Below are 14,206 nucleotides of genomic sequence, written 5' to 3'. Positions count from 1 at the left end.
CTACTTAAGAGCAACGATATACTCTTATATAACAGTATAATAAAGTAAATAGTATTATCCAATCCACACAGGAAACATTCACATTTTGCCAGCTGTTAGTATGGTGTTCTTTACAAGTAACTCTTTCCTAGTCTAGGAACTCTCCTGGATTATAAATGATGGTTGATTTGCCAGGGCTCTTTAGTATCTTTGGTATCCTTTAATCTCCTGAACCGTTTCTCAGCCTTTCTTGACCTTCCATGACCTCAACCATTTTGAGAGTTCAGGCCAGTTATTTTGCAAAAATGTCCTTCAACATGGATGTGCAGCTGTTTCTTCTTGGTTAGATTCATGTTATGAATTTCACAGGTGCTAGGCTGATGTTCACTCCAACTCCCCTGTGTGAGCATGTGGAGCCAAGTCACCCACAGTCACACAGCGAGTCAGGATCCCCCGGTCAGGAGCCTGACAGGTGCTCAGGATTCCCGCAGAAAGGCAAGAATTCCCCCCGCAGCCAGGGCCGCCTCCAGCCCTGCATGTTGGGTGCCTGTGGGCTGGGAGAGCAGCAGGGCTATTTTCACTGTGAGCATCCCACAACAGAGCTGCTCTCTGGACTTCATTTTCTGCTTTGCCCATTTCTGTTTCTTACCTTTATGATGTTTTCATTCCACAAATGATACATACATCTCTTTTGTTTTTAGCAGAATATTTGGGACAAAGCTAAAGTCCCCTTTGAAATCTTCCCCCTCCCCATTTCCTTCTCCCTCTTCCAGAAGTAGCCAGTTATCAGTTTGGTGTGACAGAGAGCTGGCTACATTGCCAGGAAAAATAGTGCAGAATGGCGTAAGTAGCTGGAGCCAGCAGAGTATGTACGTGTACTTAGCTGTATGGCATCCTCTTTCCACAGATGTCAGTCATTCCTCAAATTTCCCTGGATGGGGACCTGGGGCCTGAGCTATTCACTTTCTCCTCCATCACCATGTTCCAGCATGTGGCCACAGCAGTGGCTACTTAGCCGATGCCCTCTGGATGGACATCTAGGCTGTTTACAGGGCTTTGCTATGATGAAACACACTGCCCCGTGCACCAGATCCAGGGCTTCTGAGGGAAGTACCCACTTTCAGGATCTGACACTGCCCCTTGGGCATGATGCTTGAGTCAGGACTCCTCACGTGGGAGATGAAGAGGTTTCGATGCGTTTGTTCTGTTAGAACTGCAGGACTCTTGGGACCTCTGAGAATACCTGGGCTGGGCTTCCCTGGGGCGTTTCAAGGATTCTTCTGGTTCCAAAATAGTGCAGGGACATGGAGGTGGTGAGCTAGTGAGTCCGGATACTCACCCCAAATCCAATGAGAAGTCTCTGCCTCTACCTGGGTTTCAATTACGTTTCTTTAAAAAAAATTCTTAATTCAAAACTCTGATACGGCTTGACTCATTACCTGGCCCAGGAATCCCATCTGTATCATGCATACCCACTGGTCCTGTTAATGCTACACCCATGCTCTTTATATATAGAAATTTGTTAGCTGTGCTGGGGCTCACAAGATCTTTGATCTTTATTGCAGCATGTGGGATCTAATTCCTTGACCAGTGATTGAACCTCGGTCCCCTGCAATGGGAGTGCGGAGTCCTAGCTACTGGGCCACCAGGGAACCTCCCACCCATGTTCTTATTGTTGCTCCATGACTTTTACCAAGCTCCCAGCCAACAAACCCCAAGTGTCTGAAAGTGCTACCCTCGTGCCATCGAGGTTGTTTTTGCTGTCCTTTGGGGGGATTTTTGGCCATATCATGCAGCTTGTGGGATCTTAGTTCCCCAACCAGGAATCAAACCCAGGCCTTCAGCACTGACACATGGAGTCCTAACCACACTGCACCACCAGGGAATTCTCATGGAGTTGGTGTTTCTTACTTTTGGTTTTTCTAGGAGTATGGTTGATTTACGATGTTTTATTTCAGGTGTGCAGCAAAGGGATTCAGTTATACATCTCTACATGGCCATTTTTCTCAGCCTCTGTTCCCATACAAGCTATTAAAGCATGCTGAATAGAATTTCCTGTGATATAGAGTAGGTCTTTGTTGATGATCTATCATATTATATATATATATGTGTGTGTGTATAGGTTTCTTTCACCTAATTTATCCTTTCCTCTCACCTTTCCCCTTTGGTAAGCATGTTTCTTGTCCAAGTCTCTGAGTCTATTTTTTTTTTGCAAATTAGTTTATATGGGATGAGTTTTTGAGTCCACCTGTAAGTGACATCACATGATGGTTAGCTTTATTTAGTATGATCATCTCTGGGTCCATTCATGTTGCTGAGAAGGGTCTTCTTTTCTTCTTCTTTATGGCTAAGATTCCATTGTCTCTCTTCTTCCTTATCCATTCATCAGTCCATGACATTCTCGCCACTCTGGTGTCTTGGTTATTCTAAATAGTGCTGTGGTGAACGCTGGGGTGCCTGTGTCTTTTCTCCGGATGCATCCCCAGGTGTGGGAATACCTGATCAACTGGTAGCTCTATTTTCAGTTTCTTGAGGAATCATGCCTAGAGAATCCCAGGGACGGGGGAGCCTCATGGGCTGACGTCTCTGGGGTCACACAGAGTCGGACATGACTGAAGTGACTTAGCAGCAGCAGAGGAATCGTGGTACTGTTCTCCATGTGGCTCTTTACACTTTGCATTCAAGGACACTGTAGGTGTCCCTTTTCCCCACATCCTGTTCAGCATGTATCCTTAGTAGATGTTTTAAAGATAATCACTGACTGGTGGGAGGTGATACCTTGTTGCAATTTTGAGTCCCTTATCTCTAATCATTAGCCATGTTAACCATCTTTTCCTGTGCTTTTTCTTTTTAAAATAATAGTGAAACTAATATTTACCTCTTGAAATTGGCCTCCAGAAAGTCATCCTGATTTGAATTCTTTTTTGATTACCTCTCCCCGGATATTTCTTGAGAGCTGGGGCTGCAGGCCTTGTAATGTTCAGGGCCGAGCTGCTGTTACCGGCAGTGTCCACACCGAGGCAGCACGTATGTTCCCAGCGGTGTCCCAGCAGACCCCAAGGCGGCCATCCACAATTCTGGGGAGCTTCTCAGGATGACCCTTGGTGGCTTGCCTCAAGTGTTCCCACACCTTCCTGTGAGGCAGGGACTGTTTAAAAGCCACATCTCTGGATCTCTCTCCCAGAGGTTCTGAGTGGATGGGACTGGGGGAGGCTGGGAATGTGCATTTTGTCAAGTCCCCCAGGGGCCTCTGAGGGAGCGGCTTCACCTCTCTGCTCCCCACTTCTGCCCCACTCCGGCAAACTCGAGCTCAACCAAGCAGGGAGAACTAGGAAGTCATTCATTTCATCCAAAGTTTTCATTTCTTGGGCAGGAGGAGCAATCAATTAGAAGTCATTAATTAGAACCCGCAGGAGCCACCTATCTGAACCTGGGTTCCCTGAGTGGGGCGCCTCGGTGTGCTGGAGAGGCTGTTAAAATGCAGATGCTCGGGCCACACACGCATCTGCCACAGAGGAATACTTGGGGGCACAGCCAGGGAATCTGCATTTGAATCAAGCTCTCCAGAGTGGCCGCTGAGCCCAACACCTTCCACGCCCCTAAGAGGTGAGAGAAACTGAGGATCCAAGCCTAAGAGTGACTTGTCTTCAATCACATCACACGCTTATGGCAGAACTCTCTCTAGACAGAGGCTCCTCGCATTACAGAACTCCAGCACTTAACTGTCCAGCGTGCCTGAGAGCTGTCACCTGAGACACCCCATCTGGCTGTCCTGGGACAGGCCCCTACCGTCTAGAAAGGCTGCGGTTTATCGTCTGTGGGATTGGTCTTTGATCTGATCATCACTGTGTGTACAGGGGTGGCCACACTGGCCATCGTGTGAACACCCTTCTCTCTACTGCTCCTGTGGGCCTTGAAAAAAGGTCAGACAGACAGATGTGACCAAGGTGTACAAACAGAACCCCACTTTATTAGCAGTTAGTTCGAGATTGTACATTAATGGAGGAAGGTTCCCACGTTCAACACAACCCAAAACGGCTGGTTTGAGAGCCCTGATCAGCTGAGTGGGGAAGCACCCTCCTCTCTCCTCCCCACTGACAAAGGAAGGAAACCTCTGCCTGTTCCCCTAACCTGCCCCCCGCCCCTCAGTCAGCCCTCTCCTCTCTCCCCAGGAAATGACATGAATTTCATGCACAAATTACAAAAGGAGCCCTCTTGCTGATAATAAAAGCTAGCACAGTCATAGAAAACCCTCACTGCCCTCCTTCTCCTCAAGGGCCACAGAGAGGAAGGAGGGAGGGATGAACTTATTAGGGTGAAACACAGCCAGAGTCTGCCCTGGGCCCTCGACACTGACTGCACAAGGCCCACGGCTCTCCCTGGTGGGAGCTGGCGAAGGGAAGCCGTGGGGACAGGCAGCCCCAGCCAGCTAAGCAAGCCGGAAGCCCGGCACTGCCTCAAGTGCAGGGGGACCTCCATCCCCACCTCGAGAGCAGACTCCCTTTCTTCTTTGATGTCTGAAAAGCCCACGCTGTAGCCCCATCTGCTTGTTCTAGATGGGGAAATTAAGTCCCTGGGAGGAAAACTGTCACTGAGCTACTCAGTGCACACAACTTGGACACAACTTCACATCTGCCTCCAGCCCAGTGCTCTTTCTCCGCAACCGCGGCCTGGGCAAGGTGCCCCACCCCCCTTCTTTGGTGCGTTCCTGCGGCTCTGCCCTCATGCACACAGACCATGGGCCTCCAGGAAGCGAAAACCCAGAGATGCGAAACAGAGAAAGAGATACTACTTGGTGCCCTGTGGTCCAGTCCCAGGATCAGAAGGAGAACAGGACCTTCTGAGTCCAAGATGCCTCATTTCCCACAGGCCCAGCCTCCACGCGTGCAGCCTCTTCCTTCCAGACTCCCCCAGCCCCATCGTGAAGCTGCCTCCCCCACCCCTCTGTTGGCCTGGCACTTGGTACAGGTGACAGCGAAGGGACTGAAGTCTTAAGTCAGCAACAGAAGCTAACACTCCCCATAGCCTAGATCGCCCTTTCGGTACAGGGCCTTGAAGAAACAGATCAGCTTGTGGGACAAGCCTCAGAAATAACGTCATTTAAAAAACCAAAGTGAGCAGAATGGAAACTTCACTGCCTTGAAAGAGATTTTAGAAAATACACTTCCAAGATGCAACTTGTGTACCTTAACTAGGCCCTAATTCTAAAACCAGGCATAAATTATCTGGGGGAACTTTAAATAGGGACTGATGTTGCTGGGAAATGACTGTTGTCTTGGGTGTGATGGCGGGCCAACTGAAGAAAAATGACCTACCTCTTAGAAGATGCACGCTGAAGTATTTGGGGTGGAGTCTTAATGATAACTGCAACTTTTAAACTAGTTCAGAAAAAACGTACAGACAAAAAGATTAAAAAAACGTGGCAAAATGTTCACTGTAAGTCTAAACCATGGGTAGTGGGAGTTAGTCATAAAATATTTGGTACAACATTTACTTGCTCTTTCTAACATACCTGTGGGGACAGCTCCATGTTGGGACCAACTGGTCTCTGCAGGTCAGCCCAGCAGTTTCCACCTGCTGGGAACAGACCACTGTTCCCTTGCTGGGCCCTAGAGGCACTGGCTGCTCCTATTGAGAGGTGCAGGAGAGACCCATCCTTACACCTCAGACTCTTTCTCCAAGTGCAAGACGCCTGCTGTGGGCAGCTGTAGAACCCCGGGGACACAGCACACCTGCTCCCAGCCTGGGGCACAGGCGTGCAGAGGAGATGGCAGAAGGGGGACAGAGTTTCTGCTCTTGTTTTCAGGCCAGACAGTGACTTAGTGACATGGAGGATGCAGAGGACGCTGCACCACTGACCTCTGGTTTTCTCCCCTCTCAGGGGGATCTGTGTACTCAGTAGCCAAAGAGCCCCTAGGGCTCTCTTCCCTCCCCAGTACCTCCAAGTCCTGGCAGGGGGTCCTTGAGACAGATTCCTTTAGTGGGAAGGGAAAAAGTAGCAGTGACAAGACAGACTTACAACACGTGACAGGTCAAGTCCCTGGGATTTCCTCTGCTCCCCAGGGTCTCAAACCTGCCTGTCTCTTCCTCAGGCTGGAGGACAAGGGGACCGGACCCACCCGCCCCTCGAAGACAGACCTCAGATGGTGGGAGCTGTGAGGTCCTCATCACAGAACACAAGCCTCACACTGAAGGACGGGAAGGGAGGCTGGGCTCTGCACTGCGGAAGCCGCTGCCAGCTCTGGGAGCCTGGTTCCTGGTGCAAGGAAGTCCTCACGAGCATGCATGCAGGCATGCCACCCAGTCTTCAGACACTCCGCTCCTCAGCCCCCGCCGGGCTGGCAGCGCCAGGTTCTAAGGCCCCATGAAAAGCATAATGGGAACACTTCCCTTAGGGGACGGTAGAACCACATGCAGCCGGCTCCGCAGAACACTCCACTTCTCCATTCCACGGAGACCCTGGGAACCAAGATCCGGGTTTCCAGGCTGGGAAAGGGCCTTCTGAGGTGGGGCGAGCACAACAGGGATGCAGATCTGGGACTGAGAAGGCACCGCGCTGGGAAGGAGTGGTTTGTCCCCATATCCTGGAATGACCAAAGGCGTGACCAAGGGAGGGACAGCAACCTGGCAGAGCAGGGTCCCAAGGATGGGCTCAGAGGCAGTGTGGCATTGGAAGAAGAGCTCTGGGCATGGAAGCGGGAGCCTCAAGTTTGCTTCTTGGCCCTGCTCCCAGTCAATTCTGTGACGTCAGCCCAGGAGGCCACCTCCCCTTTCTGGAGCTGTGTCCACACCCGTTGAAGGACCCCTCAGCCCCAACATCCTATGAACAAAGACCAGGCTCTCTAGAAAGGATTTCCGAGGCGTCAGTTCAAAGCTGAACTGGCAGTGGGAGGGACTGGGGAAGAGGCACCCCAGGCTTAGTCACTTCACATTGTTAGGAGGAGGGTAGGAGCAGGCCCCCACCAGAAACTAGCCCAGAGATCCCCTTGTCTGCAGAGGGGCCTGGAGACAGCTCTGGGGGGTCCTGGGGGCCCCCAAGCTCCCAGGGCAGCTCCCAACCTAGCACCATGTGAGGGGAAGGGGGACAGGCCAGCATTTAGCCCCGGGGTCTCCTACCTCAGCCTGGCTGTTTGCTTTGATCAGAAGTCCCCTGGGATCACCGCACTTCATGAAGCCAGACTTCCTGGAGACAGTAGGTCTTCCCTCTGCATCTCACCACCCCTGTTCTGGAGTAGCTGCAGGGCAGCCATGGCACTTGACCTCTCCAAGGGCACATCCATCCTGTGTCCTTGAGGCCCCCACACGTGAAGATACATACCACGCCCCCATCCCATGCTCTAGCACTGAGATAGGACACCCTTTGGGACTGGGGCTTGCCACCATTCTGTATGACTGAATTAAAAACAAACCCAACCAAAAAAATATAATATATATATATATATATATACACACAGTTATATATATATATGTAACACAGTGCAACCCCAGCACCCAGGGTATAAACTCTGGCACCAAGAAAAAAAAAAATTAAAATACTTTAGCTTCTTAGTACTTGGGAAGTTAAGGGGGGCTCTAGGTACCCTCGGCCCCAGGGAGCTGGCATCAGGAAGAGATGGTGGTCTCACCAACTCTGTCCAGCATCCGCCTGGGGTCAAGGCAGGGGCCTGGGGGCAACAAATGTACACTGGAGCATGTATACAGCCGGCCCCATGACCGCCTCAGTCTCTTACCACAGGAAACACCACGCATGTCATGTCCCAGGAGGAGAGAGGGAGCAGGGTTGAGGACTGGGTCTCTGGGTCCAAATGGCATGGCAGTGCCCCCAGGGCCCTGAAGGTGGCCTTGAGAACCGGGTGGGTACTGTATGAACCAGCGGTTCTATCCCCAAAGCGGGAAGGTGAGATGCAAAGGTATGAGCTGCAATGGGTGTGGAGGTCCAGCATTCTCTCAAGGTGGCACCCTCACACCCTGCCTATGGCTGCCTCTGGGTTTCCAGCTGATCCTTCTGAAGAGCCTGGCTTGAAACATCAGCGAAACATCCAATTTCTCTCCCTGGTTTGCCAGAGGCCCCAGCTGGACCCTTGTCCTTGTTGTCGGGAGGACAGAGACGATGTGGCAGCTAATACTGAGTGGACGCCCTACAGGGGCAGGGAGTGATGGATGGAGAGAGAGCACGGTGGGTAGACACAGTGAGGGCCAGAGAACAGAGTCTTGTAGACTCCTTCCTACCAGCCTGTGGTCCTCCACCAACAGGAAGTGGCCTCTCCATGAAAGACTGTAAGCGGAATGGACCTCAGGTGGCAAGGGAGGTCCGAGAGGCCACCGACTGCGTGCTGGATGCTCTGAGGCACGTGGGCACCTGCTTGGGCTCTCCTCCTGGCTGGCCCGGGCCACGGCGGAGTATTGCTTGTGAGTGCTTGGCCAGCCGGGCCCCACTCCCCACTCTGCAGGTCAGTCTGGCTCAGCGTGTGGCGGGATGTCCCTGCCGTCACATTCAGTCCAGCGGTGGGGGCCGCAGCTACCTGGTGTTCTGCAGCTCCTCCCGGAGCCAGGTCGGCAGTGTCTGGCCCATCTTGTACAGCAGCTTGGAAAGCTCGACGTTGTGGTCCCGGTAATAGTCCTTCAGGAAGGCGCGGGACTGCAACAGGAAGGGAAGCTCAGACGTTGGTCATGTGCTGGTTCGAGTGACCCCCGCCCCCGCCTCTGGAAAACCAGCACTCCGCTGCCATTATCCCCCACTCCCATTATTTATTCACAGCCTTCTTCAAAATGGTAACCTTCAAAAGAAAACACATAGTAGAAGCACCAAACTATAGTGCACAAGGTCGAAACTCGTGATTGGGAGGAGAGAGAGAGAATTAGCCAAGAGTATTTTGTTGAGGATTTTTGCATCCATGTTCATCAGTGATATTCACTGATAATTTTCTCTTTTTCTGTGGTAGTATCCTCATCTGGTTTTGGTATCAGGGTGGGTGATGGTGGCCTCACAGAATGAGTTTGGGAGTGTTCCTTCCTCTGCAATTTTTTGGAAGAGTTTCAGAAGGTTAACTCTTCTCTAAATGTTTGATAGAATTTATCTGTAAAGCCTTCTGGCCCTGGACTTTGGTTTGTTGGGAGTTTTTTAATCACATTTTCCATTTCAATTTAAGTACTTATGATTGGTGTGTTCATATTTTCTATTTCTTCCTCATTCCGTCTTGGCAGGTTGTACCTTGCTAAGAATTTATCCATTTCGTCTAGGTTGTCTATTTTGCTGGTGTTTAGGTAAGTGCTGAGAGTAGTTTCCAATGGTCCTCTGAATTTCTGTGGTGTCAGTTGTAGCTTTTCCTTTTTCCTTTCTAATTTTATTGATTTACACCTTTTCCCCTTTTTATCTTGATGAGCCTGGCTAATGGTTTATCAACTTTATCTTTTCAAAGACCCATCTTTTAGTTTCATTGATCTTTTCTACTGTTTTCTTCATCACTATTACATTTATTTCTGCTCTGATCTTTATCCTCAACAAAATACTAGCAATTCTAATCCAACAATATAGTAAAAGGATTATACACCATGATCAAGTGGGATTTATTTCAGGGATACAAGGATTTTTCAGTATCTTCAAGTCAATTAGTGTGATACACCCCATCAACAAATTGAAGAATAAAAACCATATGATCATCAATTGATGCAGAAAAAGCTTTTGACAAAACTCAACACCAATTTATGATTAAAATCTGTCCAGAAAGTGGGCATAGAGAAAACCTACCTCAACATAACAAAAGCCATAAATGTCAAACCTACAGCTAACATCATTCTCAATGGTGAAAAGCTGAAAGTATTTCCTCTAAAATCAGGAACAAGACAAGGATGTCCACTCTCGTCACTTTTATTCAACATAGCTTTGGGAGTCCTAGCCATGGCAATCAGAGGGGGAAAAAAAAGAAAGAAAAGGAATCCAAATTGGAAAAGAAGTAAAACCATCACTGTTTGCAGATGATGCACTATACAAAGAAAATCCTACAGGTGTTACCAGAAAGCTACTAGAGCTCGTCAGTGAATTCGGTAAAGTTGCAGGATACAAAATTAATACACAGACATCTACTGCATTTCTATACACTAACAACAAAATATCAGAGATAAATTTAAGAAACAATCCTATTTACCAATGCATTGAAAAGAATAAAATACCTAGATGTAAGGCCAGATACTATAAAACTCTTAAGAGGAAAACATGGGCAGAACATTCTTTGACATAAATCACAGCAAGATCTTGTTTGATCTACCTCCTAGAGTAAGGAAAATAACAACAAAAATAAACAGGACCATAAACAAAATGAAAAGACAACCCTCAGAATGGGAGAAAATCTTTGCAAATGAAGCAATGACAAGGGATTAACCTCCAAAATATACAGACAGCGCATGTAGCTCAATATCAAAAAGCAAACAATCCAGTCAGAACATGGGTGGAAGACATAAGCAAAGATGGCTTATAGAGCACATGAAAAGATATTCCATATGACTGATTATTAGAGAAAAGCAAATCGAAACTACAGTGGGGTATCACCTCATGCCAGTCAGAATGGCCATCATCAAGAAGTCTACAACACTGGAGCAGATGTGGAGAGAAGGCAACCCTCCTACACTGTAGATGGGGCTGAGCTGGTGCAACCACTGTGGAAAACAGTATGGAAGTGCCTTAGAGAACTAAGAATAGACCTGCCATGTGATCCAGGAATCCCAGTCCTAGGCATATACCAGAGGAAACCATAATGAGAAGGAAAAAAAATGCACCCCAGGGGTCACTGCAGCATTTATGAACTTATTTACAAAATAGAAACAGACTCAGAGATTTTGAAAACAAGCTTATGGTTACTAAAGGAGGAGGAGAATAAACTGGGAGTTTGGGATTGATATATATACACTGCTATATTTTCAATAGATAACCAACAAGACTTACTGTATAGCACAGGGAACTATGCTTAATATTTTGTAATAACCTAAATGGGATGAGAAAGAACAGGTGTATCCATATGTACCAATGAGTCACTTTACTGTATACCTAAAACTAACACAACATTGTTTATCAACTATACTCCAATATGAAATAAAAATTTAGAAAAAAAGGAAACATATTAGAACACCCTCTAACACCATATATGAAAATAAACTCAAAATGATATAAAGACCTAAACGTAAGGCATGATACCACAAAACTCCTAGAAGAGTAACACAGGCAAAACATTCTGGCATAAATCATAGCAATGTTTCCTTAGGTCAGTCTCCCAAGGCAAAAAAAATAAAAGCAAAAATAAAGAAATGGAACCAAACTAAACTTAAAAGCCGCTGCAAAGAAAACCACTGACAAACTGAAAAGAGAAAATATGTACAAACGATGCAACCAAGGAGTTAATTTCCAAAATATACAAATAGTTCATGTAACTCAGTATCAAAAAAAAACAACTCAGTTGAAAGAGCAGACCTAAACAGACAGTTCTCTGAAGAGAACATGCAGATGATCAACAGGCACATGCAGAGACAGTCAACATGGCTAAGTATTAGAGAAATGGAAATCAAAACTACAATGAGATCACTCCACAAGGATGAGAACGGACAACATCAAAGGCCTACACAAAATAAACGCTGGAGAGAATGTGGAGAAAGGGGATCCCTCCTATACTGTTGGTGGGGATGTAAAAATTGGCACAACCACTATGGAGAACAATAGAGAGGTTCCTTTTAAAAACTAGTCATTGCAGCATTATTTATAATAGGTAGGATATGGAAGCAACTTAGATCTCCACTGACAGTTGAATGGATAAAGAAGTTGTGGTCCATATATATAATGGAGTATTAGCCATAAAAAGGAATGCATCTGAGTCAGTTCTAGTGAGGTGGATGAACTCAGAGCCTGTTATACAGAGTGAAGTCAGAGAAAAACAAATATCGTGTGTGTATATATATATATATATATCTGGAATCCAGAAGGATGGTACTGATGAACATATTAGCAGGGCAGGGATAGAGACACAGTCATAGAGATCAAACTTGTGGTCACAGTGGAGGAAGAAGAGGGTGGGACAGAGTAGCATTAACACATATATATTACCATATGTTAAACAGATAGCTAGTGGGAAGCTGCTGAGTAACACAGGACCCCAGTGTGGTGCTCTGTGACAACCGAGAGGGGCAGGATGTGGTGAGGAGTGGGAGGCAGGTTCAAGACGGCGGGGACATATGTATACCTATGGCTGATTCATGTTGATATATGACAGACACCAACACGACTCCATAAAGCAATTTTCCTCCGATTAAAAACAAAAACTAACACTAGATCTAGAATATGATCCAGCAATCCAACGCCTAGCCATACATCCAGAAAGAAAGCAACTCCTTGGGATGCGTGTATCTTTTCACATACGTGCAATGGAAAGATGTGTGCACCCCATGTTCACAGCAGTACTGTTTACAATAGCCAAGATGTGGAAGCAACCCATGTGACTATCAACAGATGAATGGATAAGATGCGGCACGTGTATATACACACTAGAAAATTAAAAAGAACACGCTCTTGCCCTTTGCAGCAATGTGGATGGACCTACAGGATATCACACTAAGTGAGGTCAGACAGAAAAAGACAAATACCGTATGATATCACTTCATATGTGGTATCTAAAAAGCAAGTCTATTTACAGAACAGAAACAGACTCAAAAAACAAACTTATTTGTTACCAAAGGGAAAGGGAGTGGGGTGGGGCAAATTAGGAGTATGGGATTAACAGATACACAATGCTATATATAATAGATAAGTAACAAGGATTTACTGCATAACATAGGGAACAATATTCAATATCTTGTAATAACCTACAAGGGAAAATAATCTGAAAATTTATATATATATATATATGTATATATATAAACACTGAATCACTTTGCTGTGTACCTGAAACATACAATATTGTAAATCAACTACACTTGGATTTTTAAAAAATGAGCAAGGGGTAATGAAAAAACTCGGAAACATAACCACAGTCACAGTTATGTATGTTTTACCATTCATTTATACCATAAAGGATGTCCTCTCCTACAAGAATGCCTCATCCATCCATGCCATAGGTCCAAATGCTACTCCATCCTTCCAGGCCCAACTCCAGAGTCAGCCCCCACCTCATGTGAGAAGCCTTTACCCGTCCAGCTTCACATGGCACGTCCTTGTTCTGAAGTGCCATCACACACGTGCATACCTAATTACACAAAGCACTTTTTGCCTTGTATTCTACTTATTTGCATGTGTGACTCATTTTCCTCCTAGACTAGGAGCTCCCTGAAGGCAAAGAACATGTCTGATTCATTCTCAAAGCCCCATAGCATTCAGCCCTTGCGAAAGGAAATACTCTGACTAAATCAACTCTGAGTCGCTAAATCCTAGCCCATGTTTCCTCCTAAGAATGCTATCCAAGAAATGTCAAGGCAATGCATTGAGCGCTGGGTGTCAGGTAAAGAGAAGCTTCTCTCCAGTACGGGACCCCCATCATTTACTCCCCTGCCACAGGCGGCATGTCTGCTACTTACATCCAAGTCCATCTCCGGGTACTTCCGGCCCTTGCTCTTGCCTAGACACTTGGTTTTTCCTCCTTCGAGCAGCTGGCACCAGAATCCTTTCTTTGGATCAAACCTGTGGGGGTGGGGAAAGGCTTCATCGTTCCTCAGCCTGGAAACCCTCCTGGCACTCTCCAACTCAGGGGCCAGACCCAGTAGGAGAAGAACGTTTAGTAGGGGTTCTTTTGCTTTTTAATAAATTCAATCTTTATCAAGAAATGCTCTATCTATAATTGTGTTTAAGCATGTGTATCACTGTAAAGTTGCTGTTGTTTAGTAAACTCCAGAACTGACAAAGCAAGGCTGCCTTCAGAATCTGAAGTCATGCTGGGCTTTCCAGGGTATTTTGGGGAGAGAAGGTGCTGTTACTGGGAGGGGAGGCATAATGACATCAGAATTCAGTCCCAGATCAGCAACTATCTGGAGATTCTTGGGCATGAGAACAGCAGGAGAACAGTTTCCTTCTGGCAGGAAAGCGAGATGGGGGTTTCTGAATGGGTCACAGGGTAGGCATGGTGATGCTGAGGGCAGCTGTCATTTACTGAGATTAGTACATGCTGGGCACTGAGCCAAGAGCTCCACAAGATAGTGACCCTCGGGAGGTAGGAATTATTATTATCTGTACCCCCAACCTATAGAGGAGGAAAGT

At 47.0% G+C, this 14,206-nt stretch overlaps 1 protein-coding gene across 4 annotated transcripts in view; it reads right to left on the bottom strand.

Moving 5' to 3' along the window:
- Positions 1–3,768: 3,768 nt before the first annotated feature.
- Positions 3,769–14,206, bottom strand: part of NDST1 (N-deacetylase and N-sulfotransferase 1) — an 88,072-nt gene continuing 77,634 nt past the window's right edge. For all 4 annotated transcript variants that reach the window (XM_070374636.1, XM_070374637.1, XM_070374638.1 and 1 more), the window contains 2 exons: positions 13,531–13,633; positions 3,769–8,617 (listed from right to left, as the gene is read on the bottom strand). In XM_070374636.1, coding sequence (XP_070230737.1) covers positions 8,498–8,617; positions 13,531–13,633 — 223 coding nt within the window. In that variant the 3' untranslated portion in view covers positions 3,769–8,497. The remainder of the gene's footprint in view (positions 8,618–13,530; positions 13,634–14,206) is intronic.

Source organism: Bos mutus, chromosome 7 (genome assembly GCF_027580195.1).
Source record: "Bos mutus isolate GX-2022 chromosome 7, NWIPB_WYAK_1.1, whole genome shotgun sequence".
NCBI classification, from domain to species: domain Eukaryota; kingdom Metazoa; phylum Chordata; class Mammalia; order Artiodactyla; family Bovidae; genus Bos; species Bos mutus.
The sequence above is the reverse complement of the archived record's forward strand: the minus strand, read 5'-3'. Positions and strand labels throughout refer to the sequence as shown.